This window comes from Sciurus vulgaris (genome assembly GCF_902686455.1).
Source record: "Sciurus vulgaris genome assembly, chromosome: 3".
Classification (NCBI taxonomy): Eukaryota; Metazoa; Chordata; class Mammalia; order Rodentia; family Sciuridae; genus Sciurus; species Sciurus vulgaris.
In genome coordinates this window covers 28,769,212-28,785,632 of record NC_136463.1, presented here as the reverse complement: position 1 = coordinate 28,785,632, position 16,421 = coordinate 28,769,212, and the positions used below count along the sequence as shown (strand labels likewise).

The 16,421-nt window shown below is 40.0% G+C and overlaps 1 protein-coding gene across 4 annotated transcripts in view; it reads left to right on the top strand.

Moving 5' to 3' along the window:
* Positions 1-16,421, top strand: part of CA10 (carbonic anhydrase 10) — a 491,731-nt gene that overhangs the window by 93,321 nt on the left and 381,989 nt on the right. Inside the window, exon 2 of one of the 4 annotated variants that reach the window (XM_079134033.1) lies at positions 6,324-6,477. The exons of the other annotated variants lie outside the window; for them this stretch is intronic. Within the exon in view, the coding sequence (XP_078990159.1) occupies positions 6,441-6,477 (37 nt within the window). The 5' untranslated portion in view covers positions 6,324-6,440. The remainder of the gene's footprint in view (positions 1-6,323; positions 6,478-16,421) is intronic. 4 annotated transcript variants of the gene reach the window in all.

Sequence of the window (16,421 nt, the reverse complement as noted above, 5' to 3'; positions counted from 1 at the left end):
TTTATTTCTCAGTTATACTTCAGTAAAGTTGGGGGAAAGATGCTTCCACCTCTCATCATGCCCATGTTTTCCTCTACTTCTTTGAACATATGGGAAATAATGGCAAGAGATATTTTAACACTTCTGTCAGTTGATTCCACCACGTTTGTTATTTCTTCATTTGTTTCCATCGATAGATATATCTCTAGGATGTCAGTTGTCTTTTTCTGCTTTTTTATATGCATGGCCATTTGGAGTTGATGGCAGATGTTGTGGATCTTACTTTCGTGGTTGCTGGATTTTGTTCTACCTGTTTTCTAGTGTTGAATTTTGCTTCAGTGTGCAATTGAGTTCCTTAGAATCCTTTGGATCCTTGGCAGTCTTGCTTCGTTAGGGTAGATCAAGAGAAGCCTGCTGGTAAGGTAGCACACATCTGGAATCCCAGAGGCTAGGGAGGTTGAGGCAGGAGCATCGCGAGTTCAAAGCCAGCCTCGGCAAAAGCAAGGTGCTAAGCAACTCAGTGAGAACCTGTCTCTAAAGGAAATACAAAATAGGGCTGGGGATGTGGCTCTGTGGTTGAGTGCCCCTGAGTTCAATCCCTGGTACAAAAAGAAAGAAAGGAAGGGAGGAAGGAAGGGAGGGAGGGAGGGAGGGAGGGAGGGAGGGAGGAAGGAAGGAAGGAAGGAAGGAAGGAAGGAAGGAAGGAAGGAAGGAAGGAAGGAAGGAAGGAAGGAAGGAAGGAAGGAAGGAAGGAAGGAAGGAAGGAAAAGAGAGAGAAAAAATCCTTAATTCTAAGGCTAATTTAGCTCCATTGTCAAGGACAATCTCTCCCATGGATTCTACCTGCATTCTACAATATGCTCTTGTGGGTTGTATATCAGTGTATTTCCACTGTGCACATTGGGGGGAAAAAAGGTACCCCTAGGCCTGTGTGAGCTTTAAAAATTGGTGTGATTAACACTTTCTAGTCTTTTTTTTTTCTTTTCTCCCTTCCTTTCTTTCTTCCTTTCTTCCCCCCTTTCTTTCCTCTTTTCCTGGCTTCCGGTTATTGCCCCTCAGGTATCCTAAGATTCGTGCTCAGCCTAACACTCAAAGACTCATCTGCAAGACTCTGGGACTCTGCCTGGGTGTAGCTGCCTCCTCTCCAGTAACTTACACCATGATTGCTCGCTGCCTTGACTTTTTCCAAACTCTAAACCCTTGTCTTCTCAACTCAGAGACCACCAGATTTGGCTCGGCTTCCCTCTTTCTCTTTTGACCTGGAAACATGTTTCATGTGGTGCCCTGGGTCACGCACGGGGACCATTTTGTTGTGTTTTGTTTTTCGTTCGGGATTCATCTTCCTGCTCAGCCCAAGGTCCAGTGTCTGGACACCATTTTGCGTGTATCTATCCTAGTTATCTAATTGTTTAAGGCAAAAGGATGATCTTGTCCCTGACATTCATGGTGGTCTGAAGTGAAAGTTTCTTCATCCATTCCTTTTTGGAGAACTTCATGCAACACATATGGAATGCAAAGAAGGTTTTCAGTGTGAAACAAGAAGCAAAGGACTGGGTGCAAAGGTTCAAGTGCCTGTGATAGAAAAGACATCCGCAGAACAAAACAAACAAACACACATCAACCGAGCAGGCGCTTGCCATTGATTTGGTATTGAAGATCTGTGCTCAGAGGTGAGGAACGAAAACCACATTTTCCCTCCAGTGGTGGTGGTAGGTTTTCTAGGATACTGATTTCGAAGGTCACTTGAGAATCATTCTAAAAAAAATTTTTTAAGGGGGAATTCTAATGTTATGAAGAACCTTAGTTATTTCCCAACCATATCATCTCTGACAGATGGCCACCCACCCCCTCACATGCATTGAGTCCAGTCAGTGCTACCTTCTGGGAGGACCCATTCCAACGTAGGAGTGTTTGATCATTTGGAGTCTTCCCTGTACTATTTCATGAAATTTCTCTCCTTCTGATTTTTCTATTCTGTCCTCCCAAATAACATGTTGTATATTGTGTTAAATAATTGATGACCATCGTGTGGTCTCCCTTAAGTCTTTTTTATCTGAGTTAAAATCCTCTGGCTTCTCATAGAGAACTCTGCTTTCAGACCCTCTCACCATGCCAGCCGTTCTTCTTTGGACAAATTCTAATGTGTTACTTTTACGCTTAGCATGTGATTACCAGAAATGAATACTCTAATTTAAATATAGAGCAAAAGAGTCAATTATTTCCCATGGCAAGGAAACTAGACTTCCATTAATGCAGCTTACAGTGGTATTAATGTTTTTCAAATGTGGAGAGATTTAATTTCTAGGTCTATCCAGAGCTACAGGTAATTTAAAACGCATTTGTTTCCTACCCTATTAATGCACGAATAGCACAGACAATCTTAGGGAACCCATTGGTTCATCCATCTGTCTGGGCTTAGGTGGAGATTCATGCTGGTTTCAGATTACTTTAAAAGAATTGATGTAACCTTCATTTTCCAAATTAACGCAAATGCCTGCTATTTAAGATGAACACTTCTATGATAAAATTTCCTACCAGTTGCTAGATAGCAAAAGATTTTACATAAAAAGGATTTTTTTTTTTTTTCCAAACGAGAATGTGGAATCAGTCTAATGCTTAGAGGAGAAATTTATTCATCCTGGATTTCAGTGTTGTGATAAAACACTCAACGATAGTGGTCTAACATGTATTTCCTTTCCCCATATCATCTCTTGAACAAGAAAATGAAGGCATACTCAGATTCCTAAGTTGGACAGAAGAGGGAAAACTGAACCACATTTCCTTCATCACAAAGAACTTCAAATGAAATTTCAAATTTCATGAAATGCCTGAGGTGGGAGAGATTTTTAAAATCCTTTGTTTCTACATTTCACATTCTACAGGAATGAAAGTGAGGCCAGGAGAAGAGCTATTACATCCTTGTGAATCCGTAGTTGGTTTACGGTATGATAACCCTTCCGACTCATCTGCCAAATTTTTTACTATACTATTTTAGGTGTTTCTTAGAAGAGATCATCTATTTTAAATTAGTTCTAAACAGGGCTCAGAAGAGCACCATGGGCTTAATTGCAATCACATTATTATGATGAAGGCAATAATGAAAAGATAAGCAAAAATTCTGTGAGAGAAATATTTCAGAGTATCTGGCAGAGAAGAAGTCAGGGGGCTTATCGTTAATTATGGTTTTGCAAAATGCCTGCAGGATATATTATTGTCTCAGTTCTCATTACAAGTCCTTGAAGCAAGTGGGCAGATCAGATCTCTTTTCTCTCTTTTGTAAATGGGGACCTCGTTAAGGCTCAAAGTGGGTGGGTGACTTAAACAAGGTACTTCCGCTGGGTCAGAGTCACGATCATCGTCTGGGTTGTTCAACCTTCTGTCCACAAAATAATTCATTTTGACCCGTTCTTTTAATTACTGTAAAGGCATGATTCTGGCAACAGGAGTATACTTACCTTTTTTTAGATCAATTAGCAGATGCTGAGTCTCTGCTCATATGTTTTAACTTAATTTGGCCTAGTCTTGTGCGTGCTAATTCATGATAGCAACATAGGATCAACATGCCATGCTATTGTAGGATTCAAGTTCATCTCAGCACTAACTTGTGAGCTGTATGATTTGGACAATATATTAGTAGGCTCCCCATGCTTCTGTGTTCTTGTTCATGAAACAGGAGTACTAACACTACTTCATAGTTCATTTGACAATAAAATTACCAATGTGCATAGTAGGTCCCAGGTTACTTCGGTCCCATTGAACAGCCTCCCCGACTCCTGCCTGCTCTCCCCAGTCTGTCTCTCATGACCCTGCAGTATGTATGCATTATTTTCATTATGAGTTTTCTTCTATGTGTCCTAAATTATTTTAAATACTTTTGAATCATGATGTCTTGTCTCCTCCATCCTCTCGAGAACTGCTTCCTGAGTGCTTTCCACACACCAGGCACTTGGATGCAGTAGTACAATGGTATAGAATACCAACGAACTGAGTCCTGCATGGTCCTTCATCTTGTGAGATTGAGGAGATAAATAAAGAGATGCAGTGTAGGTTGTAAGAAATGCCATGAGAACTCCTGGCATTGAGGATGATGGAGGGCAGGCAGGAGAAGAGTGTCTTGCCTGGCCCAGGGATGGAGCTATAAAGTGTGAGTAGAATTTTTGCTATTCCTATTTTTATATCCTTTTAAGGAAAATTCAGAGTGTTCCAGACTGAGGGAATAGAATTACCAAGGCAGGGAGGCAGGAAGTCATGGTGGGCCTGGGAGGAACATAATACTGAGGCAGTCTTCACGGAAGGATGTCTGGGGGGTGAGGCTGGACTGACTTCTAGGGCAGATCACAGAGGGCCTGGGACGCTACGCAGGTCCTTAGGCAGAGTAAAGCATTCAAATCTCTATCCTTCTTGAGGTTTTCAGGAGGACAGTTTTTCAATGCTTATTTTGGGGGGAAAAATCGCTCTTTGTCCTAATTAGCATCTACTCCCATTTTCCTTCTCGTATACAGATCTATATTTCATTATGAAATGAATGTGATACCTGTGCCTAGGATAAAGCAGAGTATGAAATTGTATCTCCTGGTTTCTAAATTCAGTTGTCTTCCACTAATCCTTCTCTTCCTGGATCTCCAGCGTATTCTTATTGTTGACCATCTCTCGTTGAAGTTCTCTTCTCAGCTACTGGAATAATATCTCATGAGTCTTCTCCTCTGCTCCTCAATGCTGACTTGAACATTGGTGTGAACCCTCTTCTCTGTTAATACCATTACTGGGTGATTTATTTCACTTCCATCCATTCAACTGCCAATGGAGAGATCCCCAATTTGCCTAGGCAAGATCTTTCTTTTGAGTTCTGGACATTCCCATATTTGAAATCCCATTTCCTGTATTTTGTCACATAATTGTCACAGATTTTATGCCAATTTTTAATTTTTAAAAATTCCTTCTTCTTCTTCTTCTTATTATTATTATTATTGCAAAACAGTGAGGTGCAATCATTATGTGAAACTTGTTTTTAAAAACATGCTGGTGTAACTTAAAAATAATTTATTCTTAAACTATCTTTGACACAAGATTAGGATGCACAGACCCTTGTGAATACATGTCAGTGTGGTGGTGATGATTATGCAGTGAAATATTATATTTCCCAAAGTGACCCGTTGGCTCATCTTTTCTTTGATATCTACCCCTGCCTCCTGGATTACCACATCGGTCATTTTAACCTTTCTTCCTTCCTCTATTTATAAAGCAGAACTTACCTGTCAGTCTTCTGTCTGAATTCTTAAATGCTCATTATCTTCAGGTAAAAAGACACAGACAGCAACCTTCATTGTCTGACCTCGTTTGCCTCAATAGCTGTGTCTGCACCCCATCCTCCAGTTCTTGATCACTGTGAGAGTACCATGCCCCGAAGCACCACTGAGCTATGACAATCATGCTAATCCCAATTGGGCATATTTATTATGGGCTACTTGTGTTTCAGGCACTATGCCCAAACACCATACATTCACTATTTTATCTCACTCATCCATCAACACTGTGCAGTAGGTTCTTTGAGTGCCCCATTTTTAGAAGAGGACATTGAGGTTTAGAGGATAAATCATTCACCCAGGCACATGGCAAATAAGAGGCAGAGCCAGGATTCCCGCTGTTCGGCACGATGCTCTGTTGCTTTCCTGAGCCTTGCACAAGCTGTCCACTTGCCTGGAATCATCTCCTCCCACCTGCTCATTCTGCCTGGTTGACGACTACTTACCCTTTAAGATACTTCTGTCACTACCTGCAGGGAACTGGGTACTTCTCTGGGATCCCACTGTTTCCTGTGCCTCCAGGAGGCTTCCACCCATATCATTTCTTTCTTCCACTAGACTTCAAGCCTCCAGAAGGCAAGTCACCTTCATTTTTTTATTATCCAGTTTCTAGAACAGTACCCAAGATAGAACTGAAACATCCTTATAAATTCAGAATAAATAAGATTTTGAGTGAAGCTCTAGTTCTCTTGCTTTCTGTGTGAGCTCACATTAAAAAGAAAAAAATGAATCAATATATCTGACCTCATTTTCTTTATGTATAAAGTAAGAAAATGGGACGACATTAGTGGTTTCCTGAGTGTGGTTCTCTACCAGCAGCAGCAGCTGGGAACTTGTTGGAAATGCAGGTTCTACATCTCCACCCCAGACTTTCTGTGTCTGGAACTCTTAGGAGGGACTCAGCAATCTGGTTTAACAAGCCCTCCCGATGGTGGTCTGATGCATGGCAACAGTTGAGAATCACTAACTAGACAAGGGGTTGTCCAACCATGGTGTACGGGGCCAGTGGCCAAATCCTACCCACCTCCCATTTCTGTACAGGAATGACTAACTTCCCCACTAACTGAGGATTCCCAAGGACACTTCCGGTTCCATGATTCCTTTGATACCAGGCACTGTGATACCTCTGATTGACGGGTATTGGATTGCCGGTCAGATATGAGCCCTAGCCCATCCACTTCAAGCTCGTTGCAAGGTAAATTACTTTGACTCTCTTAACCTCCATTTCCTAAGGTTAAAGGCATCTTATTAAGGCTCTTTCTTTTCTTTCAAACCTACAACCAACCACTATTGAAAAATTCACCTTTAACATTCCCATGCAAGCTTTAAAATATACTTCATTTAAATGAGCTATGTACCCATTAAATTATTACCACCAAAAGTTTCTTCCTGCTTTCTTTGTGTACTATTATTGTTGTTGCTGTTACTTTGTGTGTGATAAGAGCACTTAACATAAGATCGATCCTCTCAAATATTTAATTTATAAAATAGAGTATTGCTGTCTGTAGCACTAAGCTATACAGTAGATCTTTAGGATTCATTCATCTTGTATAATTGAAAATTTGTGCCCTTTGACTAATACCTTCCCATTTCTTCCTACCCACAACCCCAGGCAACAACCATTCTGCTTTGCTTTTGAGCTTGATTATTTTAGATTCTACATGAATCTAAAATAGGTATGTTACCTGAGATCACACAGTATTTGTCCTTTCTGTGTCTGTCTTACTTTATGTAACATAATGGCCACCAGGTTCATCCATGCTGTGACAAATGACAGAATGTCTTCTTTCTTAGGGCTGAATAATACTCCATCGTATATACATATGTATATGATGTAGAAGAGATACTATACTCTAATGCAGCCTTATTTACAATACCTATGCAAGCTTTTTACCTTATAATTTTGCAAAATTTATATATATATATTAATTTATAGTACTATTTCCATATCTTAATTTTTATTGGTATATATTCTAAAGAACATATTCTACAGCTTGTTCTCTTTTTCCATTCAATGTTTGTGGTTTCTATTTATTTTGATTAATACAAGGGGGTTTAGTTGAGTTAATTGCTGAACAGTAGTTCACTGAATGAATGTGTTGCAATTTATTTTTCCATTCTGCTTCTAATGAGCACTTAAGTTACCTCTCATTTTCACTATGATAAATAATATGAAATGAACATTATTCTGCATATCTTTTCAGGTACATGTGGGTTTACATCAGGCATTTTATTTAGGTATTCTAGGATATATGCATCTTTGGTTTTATTAGCTGCTTCTGAAAAGCTCTCCAGATTGGTTGAGACTGTGCATGGGGTTTGAATCCTTGCCATTTCAGCACTTGGTATTATCAAGCATTTGTGGTTTCTTGAAGTGATAGGATTATACTGGAATTTTCTGTGGTTGTGTTTCTGGTTTTTTTTTTTTTTTTTTTCTTGAGTGGGGTGTTTCTCCATGAGCTATGCTGTGCAATTTCACTACCTTTATGCATGGGATGTTTGCCTGTTTCTCTACGTAAGAACAACTATTTTTCTTTGGGACCCAAGCCAAAAAGTCCTATGAAACTCCTGGTGGCCCAGCCCACCTTCCTCCAGAAGCATTTTTCTGGATTTGCCTTCGTGTTCCAAAGCACCATGATCCTAACTGGGATAAAGTGTACACCAGTTGTCTTTGGATGATAATTATTAGTACCGTCTCTTTCACTCTCAAAAAGGACCCTGTTTGGATAATGTTGACCCTGGTGCTGACACCACTGTAGCTTTTGTTGGAGTTTATGGACATCCCACATTTATTCCTTTCCACCTTGAAAATCTGAGATGACCTAGACTACTGATCTCTTCATCCAAAGTCTTTAGCTTCTAAAAGTTACTCCATAAATATTTGTTTCAAGCCAGTCACTCCCTTGTCATCCAGAAAGAAAAAAGTTTCATTTCATTTTCATGGGATATGACTTAACCCAAACCTAGGGGGAAGTGTAAAAAATCCTTTTTCTAGCAGCATACCCCATTACCAGTACTCTGCTGAGAGGAAGGCACCATGAAGTCAGAAAACAGAGCAAAGGAAGGAGACTGCTTTCTGCTTTGACTTCACGTTTTATTTAAGAGTTGAGTTGCATGAGATAATTATAATAAGTCATTGTGTTTCCAGCATGAACATGTGGTTCAAAGCCTTACAGATTAGAATGATTCAGGGAGCTATCAAGTAGACCCAGGCATAAAAGGAATTGCTCTTCAAGGAAGGTGCCTTGTAAAATGAAAATAATAATAATAAAGTGATATTGATAGTCTTCGGTTGCCATGGAAATACTAGCTCACCTGCTCCTCTTAGGTATTGTGGTTCATTTCACAATATTAGGTTTAATACAAAATCACATACCCAGAGTTTTTTTTTTTTTTTTTTAACCACATCAGGGTTTTAAAACGTTCACTGGGCTGTGGTGGTTGTGCATCAGCGTAGAAGTATGTGTTTTAGAATTACGCCTTGCTGTGACCTCCCCGTTGGTTTTAGAAGGCAGGACGGTCAGTGCTCTTAATCCGTTTTTATTTGTGTGTAGGAGATCAGAGAGGTTTTGCCATGCAAGTGGCAGTAGTTCTGTTTTTCAGGGTGTTTCCCATATGAAATTCCCATCCCTCTGTTGAAACTCTGTGTTGTGCTGAAAATGTGGGCGTGGAGACTGCATCTCAAAAATGGCAAGGAAGTCAAGCATTCTTAATTTTCACCAACTCCCTCAGTGTGTGTCATCCTTTAATCTGTGAGTTGAACGAGTACAAAGAGGAACGTTGGGGGAATGGTGGGGTGGAGGTGTATACCAGTGTTTACTGAACATGTGATTTGACAAGGAACTGTCTGAAGGTTGCTGTTATTTTTTTTTTCTTCAATCCTTAGGACATTAGAAACCCGTGTGTGTGTGTGTGTGTGTGTGTGTGTGTGTGTGTGTGTGTGTACTAGGGTGCAAAGGATCTCCATCCTCCATATGGTTAGAGACAGGATCTGGTACCATTCCCAGTAAAATGGTGGTGAGCTGTTGGAGAGTGCATGTATTTTAAGAGTAGAAGTTTTAACTTATTGGATGTAGTTAAGTAAATGTGTCCACAAGTTGAAATCATCGACCATTATACCAGTCTCTTCATTATAAGCAAAATGATTCATTCTTTTTCTTTTTTTTTTTTTTGCATTTTTCTTTTTTTAAATTTTTAAAAAATTTTTACAGACTGCATTTTGATTCCTCGTACACAAATGGGGTACAATTTTTCATTTCTGTGGTTGTGCACAGTGTAGATTCGCACCATTTGTGTAATCATACATGCGATAGGGTCATGATGTCTGTCTCAGTCCACCATCTTTAATATCCTCACCCCCTCCTCCTTCTCATTTCCCTCTAGGTAATCTGAAGTTCCTCCATTCTTGTACACAAATGGGGTACGACTTTCATTTCTCTGGTTGTACGTGAAGTAGAGTCACACAGTTTGTGTAATCATTCATGTACATAAGGTAATGATGTTTGTCTCATTCTATTATCTTTCCTTCCCTCCACCCCCTCCCCACCCCACATTTCCCTCTACATAATCCATCCTTCCTCCATTCTTTCCTTACTCCCTCCCCCACCATTATATTATGGCATCGTTGGGAGAAATCCTAGTTCTTGGCTGGCAGCAGTGAATGTCTCAAGTATGTAAGGAAAACTTGCAGGGAGAAGCGTTCCACTTCAACTACCTAGGAAAGTAAAAAAATGCCCCAATTTGACTCAGTGTTACCAAGGGAACCCATAAGAGGAACCTGGTGGTCTGATCCTCCATGGCACATTGTGATTGGGCAAGAAACCTATAAAATGTATAGCTGTTTCTGCAATAAATCAGTTTGCAGACTGCTCGCCACAAGCCTGTTTCCACCCAACTCCCGGAGTCTGGGTCTTGACTCCGCGGCCTTACCCTGCGTATGAGCTAGCCTGGCACAAGAGAAACTACATGGCATTTGCAGGTAAATGGATGGAATTAGAGAACATCATGCTTGGTGAAATAAGCCAATCCCAAAGAAACAAAGGATGAATGATTTCTTTGATAAGTGGATCAATATTTTTCTTAATTCATGCCTTGATTTGTACCCAAAAACCACATATTTGGAGCAGAGCTAGAAGTGGAGTCCAGTCTGTAACTTCTTTGTTCACACAGGACTAAGGCAGGTTTCCTTTGTATACCTTGACATCCCTTCCCACCCTATCCCCTCCACAGGAGCTGCTCCTGAGCACACTCTTTCTCACTTCATTCCATTGATGGTATCTAACTGTTTTGTAACACATCGTTAAGACTGAAAGGTCAACAGGCCCTACTGCATGATCTTTAAAAGGCTGGTAATGTCAAGATAAATGCATCCTCTTAAATCTGTTTTTAAAGGCCAGAATCATTCATGCATTTTTGGGAGGATAATGACATCAAAATTATTACCAAGAAACTGCGATCTTCGGGAGCTAGGATTTACTGCTCAGTTGGACAGAAGCCTCTGTTACCAAAAGCCTGTGTTTCATCTCTGGTAGACTCATTCTCACAATTTTAGGGTGTAAACAGCAAATCACTCTTCTGTGCTCTGCCACAAAATAGGATTCGTTCTATACAAATGAGCAGAAACCCTCACTTGACATAATAATTGTAGACTTATAAAAAAGTCTTTATAGATGTATAGTGTGATAGGTACACATGCATTTATGATGCATTTATTTTTAGTTTACTCACATGACTTTTTTATACTTGGAATTGAAATGGCCAAGGATTTGTAACTTCCTTATAATCTGTGTGATCATAGTCCAGTGATTCTTTTCTCAATTTCTTTACTTCCCTTTGGAAGTTCAGGTGAAGTTCCCCTGTTACTGGACACCATGGAGGGCACTTTGTATCTTGCTTATCTCCCATGACAATGTGGAGTACAAGTAGTTCTCTAGTATTTTATAGATGACCAGCTAAGGCCTTAGCTAGTTGAGCAACTGACCCAAAGTTGTGTGATTTGGGCCTTCACATTCCAAGTTCTATGCTTCGTTACTGAACTCTGCTTCAATCTCAGCAGGATTATCGCTGAGGCTAGGCAACATTATAGAAATAAGACCCGCATTAAAAGTTGTTGGAATATGATTGGATTTGTTAACCAAGGGAAGTTTGAGATCTCTTGAAAATCTAAACTTGAGATGATAATTCCATCTCCTACAGTGGTTATAGCGAAATGAGGCAAGATGGCGGTCCCGAGGGCCAAGCTCCGTCCCCTGTTTCTTTGGATGTGACACAGGAGATATGAGAGAAGGTAAAACCCAGAAGGAACCCCAGAAAGTAATAAATATAAAATGGCTCACTTAAGTTATGTTTTAATTTATAATCTAGAACTAAAGATGTTCAATATTTACTAGTGAAAAACCTTAGATACATTTGAGCTACCATAGTACCTTCAGGTGATGAAATTATCCCATAGTTCTAAACAGGATGACTGAATAGTTTGAGGGGTATAAAATAAGATTTCGGAGAGTGTGCTACCAGAAAAATATGTTCTTCATGTCATCAATTTTAAGAGAGTTTTAGGGATGAACTAAAAAGGAAAAGGCAAAAACTGAAACGTAAAAGTGAATTTTAGCTTCTTCTTGGCCCCCAAAATCCTGTCATCAAAGAAAAAGCTTCATGAACCCAAAGAGCTGGCAATTTTATGGATTCACATTAGGTAATTAGACATTTTGTGTAGTTTGAGGTTTTGTCCCCACTTCTCTTGACCAGCCCTGACCCTATACAATGCAGTGGCTCACAGCCAAGTGCAGCTACCCCTTATTGTGGCCACAGCAAGCATCATTTTTAGCTGCTTTTTCAGGTAGGACCCCAGTGCTGAAATTGCAAATGGTAGTCCAGCAACTTCAGCCATACCTCACTTTATGCCAGAACTGTATCCTCGAAATGCTTGGAGTAAATTGTCTTTCCATTCCAATTTCAATGCAGCACTACAATAAATGAAAAAAATCAAAGAAATCTCTATTTCAATAAAATTCCAAATAGTTCTGGGAAATGTCTCTATAAATATAGACCTACAATATTCCTAGTGGGTTTATTTTTCTCTTATTTGGGTTTGCATATAATGGGTTGGCTTAAAAGTGAAGGTACTTGTTGACAATTCCATTATTGGGAAATACTGATTCCATATTTTGGTTTCCTTCCTCAAAAATTGGAGGTGTAAGATGTGGGCCAAATGTAGCTCCTGCATTTTATTCACAGCATCACGGTGTTCATGGGGTTTTTAGCACCATCATTAAAAAAGAGCAGCAAGTCCTCACCTATATTATCTCACCATCCCTGAGGCATGGATCCAGGTATTGCTAGTTGCATTGAGAAATGGGAAACTCTGAAGTCAGGGAACACAAAAAGATGCTCAGCAAGAGGACTCCAGGGAATCCAAACTTGGTCCACCCCACCAGTATTTGTGGGAAGGAGGATCCTAAAAGCTCTTTGTTTTGGTCAACTTGTTCCTCACTGTGACTAAATGATCTGACAAGAACAACACAGAGCAGGAAAAATTTATTTGTAGCTCAGAGTGTCAGAGGTCTCCATCCATAGATTGCTGACTCCGTAGCTCAGGACCCAAAGTGAAGCAGAACATCATAGAGGACAGGTATAGAGAAGAAAAGCAGCTGAGGGAATGGCAGGCAGGAAGCATAGCTCCATGCACCAGGGGGCAGGATATATACCCCAAAGGCACGCCCCTAGCCTCCAATTACCACCCTGTTAATCCATATCAGAGGATTAAGCCATTGATTAGGCTACACCTCTTGTAATCTAGTCAATTTCACCTCTGAGTGTTCTCGCATTGTCTCACAGGTGAGCTTTTGGGGGACACCACATATCCAACCATATACTGTTTTTGCTGGGCCCAAGGAAAGCCAATGTCATTTGCTTTTTAAGGATACCAAATGAACTTGAGCAAATTTTACTCAGCTTCTCTGTCTCACAGCTGTCTCATCTAAATAGTGCAAAGAATATTATCTGCCTCAGTTCTTTTCTAGAAAGGTTTATCAATGGGCTCTGAGTGGGAGGGAGGGAAAGGGAGTAGGACATGTCTGTGCCTTGCTTCATTTGGCCGATCTTAGCTTTTTCAAGAGTGACAGGGTCACTGCTTTGCAGCTTTAGGGGCTCGTCCCTGAGATGATTTTTTTGAACTAACTTCTACTTTGTGCCCATCTTCTCTCCTCAATTTTATGGTGAATTTCAATTTTCTCATAATCCCATCCCAGATCCTTGAATGGTAGCATTCTGCTGGTTTAAGAAGGGTGGAATGGTTTTCAGTCCCTGTATTTAGTGGGAAGAACCAGAATAAACTTGAGATCTCACTCAGTTGGGGTAGACTTCAGAGAATTATGGTCCCAAACCCTCTGCTTAGAGATAAGCCCCCAGGTGCAGGGGAGGGCGTCAAGAAGGCCAGTTGGTTGCACTTCTTTTCTGTTAGGAGGTTTTTCTCCTGCCGCCTATCTTTGGTTTTAAATACATGAAGTCATTGTGAGAATTAAGCTGGAGGGGAAAAAAAGTGGTAGGTCCCATGGAGAAGGATCAGGAGTAGTTTGAGAGAGGAGAGCAAGATTTCCAAATATGGAAAGACGGTGGGGTTTAGAGGAGATTCAGGCTGATCTGATTTTACATGAGTGAACACTGATGGCACACCCCACTTGTGAAGGAGGATCCTCAACTGCACGTGGCCCCCAGCCTGCATCCCTCTGCTGCACCCTGTGGAAGATCCTTGGCCATGGAAGACCCTTGGGATTTCCAGACTGTTTCCTGTGCCATGGATTGGGCAAGTTCACTTATGACCTGGGCCCCACATCTGCCATGGTCAACATCTCGGCCAGCTCAGAAGAAAGCCTTTATTCTTCACCTAACATATTTTTCTTTGCAATATTACATATATAATATTAACATATATAGTGTACATGGTATATATACATATATTTTTCCCTCTACATGCAAAAAAGCATTATAACTGCATGCTGATCAGATGTGTAGTTTCTCCATTTTTTATTTTTTTCCCAGCTATCTATGTGGCTTCTACCTTTTCCCTGTTATCACTGTCTCCCTCTTTATCCACAGCTTGAAAAGCAATCATTGAATCTATTTGTCTCAACAAAGTTGTCTGCAAAGGCTGGTATTTTATGCATGTTTCACTTCTCTACAATCAAAAATATTTTAAGATAAATGAGGACAGGAAAAATGTTCATGAATAGAAATGGCAGTGTCCTGATTTAATCTATTCACATCTAGGTGCCTTACCCATTTGGTTTAAGTGGCAGTTAGATTTTTTTAAAAATTATCCCCTTTTAAAAATGCAGTAAATTTGAAGCAAAAAAAAAAAAAATCAACCATCTAGTTCTACATGAATGAGCCTTTGGAAAATTGCTTTCTATTATCAATATTTTCTAGCCAGAGCCACAAAAAGAAATGTGTCTCTTCTGAAGTATGTGCTATTTCTCCTTCGAGATCTTGCTTATTAATCACCCCAAAATCCTAAGCCATGTAAATGAGCATGAAGTCTTTCTTCTAGCTCTGTAACGATGTGTTACTTAACTTTATCACCCCTACCCAACGCTATTAGTTATAAAAGATCATGGAGCAGAGTCATGTTTCTGATTGTCTTATGTCACAAGGAGTTTGTTTGGGGTACTGTTCCCCAATACAGAATTTAGCCAGTTTAATCAGATAGAGGCTGAGAAACTTGATTACTTTCAAGAAGAACAAATATTTTTAAAGCCGTAAGTGCTAGCCTTCCTCCTTTACATAAACACATATGTGCATGTATGCGCACATGCACACACACGCACACACACACATGCATACGCATATACCTCCAGAAAGCCAACAACGACATGCCAGGACTATACACTGTGACTTCCTCTGTTTTCCTGCTGATAATCATTTTCATTTCATGATCACCATCACAATCATCATCATTATCTTCATCACCATTATCATAACTCTGACTTATTACACAATTATTATGAGCAAGACACTCTTCTAAGCACTTTGCATATTTATCACTTCCAATCACTACAAACTTTGTAGATAATTGTTCATGATTATTATCATTTTAAGAAACCTGGAGCTCAGAGACAGGAAGTTATCTGTTTTTACCGGAAACCCGAGCTTCATCTGTGGTCAAGGAAATAGTTTGCACCTGTGTCTTTAGTGGTATCCTCCTACTGTCTTGGCTTGGTCTCCTTCTGCTTCCTTCTGGCTGGGAATCTGACAATAGCGTAGCCACCCCTGACCTCAGCTTGCGATCTGGCCTTCCCTCCAGCACCCATAGATTTATACTGAGGGTCGCATTACCCTAGTGCTCCCACTAAGGATGACCAGTGACTAGGACACCAGAAGACACAATTTTTACTTAATGGACTTGACATCATTACTTTCTTGCATCCATTAAATTTGGCTCACATTTCTCATATATGACTGTTGGAAAAATAAAATGGCATGTGTTCAGTCCGTGACTAGGATTATTAGAGTATTAGAAAGTATCACCTCCCAAGGGGATGTTCTTCTGGCTACTGAGGATTAGCTCTTATCGGATTGATCCTTTTGCTGAGAACTCGATAATGTGCATGGAATAGTTTTAAAGCAGCTGGGAAAGGATCATAGTGTAACCAAGGTTGCCAGTCCCTAAGGTGGCAAGAGCCCAGGGAGAAAGGAATGTGGGAAGAAGTGGAAGTAATGTTGGATGAGATGATAGCCAAGAATGGTCGAAAACTGATAAGCACACCAATGCACGGATCCAAGAAACTTGGCAGTCTTTAACCAGAATAAAATCAAAGGAAACCTCGCCTAGAGATATTGTAGGCAAACTATTGGCAAAGTGAAAATTTTTAATGCAGAGGGGAAAAATAGAACTTTCAAGGGAGAAATAAGAGTTCTCCATCTCAACCGAAATTATGGAAGGCAGAATAAATAGAATTGAATTTTTAAAGAAAGGTACAGAAATCCTGAAATTCTACATCAAGTGAAAATATCTTTTTAACACAAAGGCAAATTATAGACATTTTTAGGTAAACAGAAACTGAACACATATTGAGTGAATAAAATACAAGTGAATTCCTTAGGGAGAAGAAAAATGACTCTAAATAGGAGCAAGAAAATTCA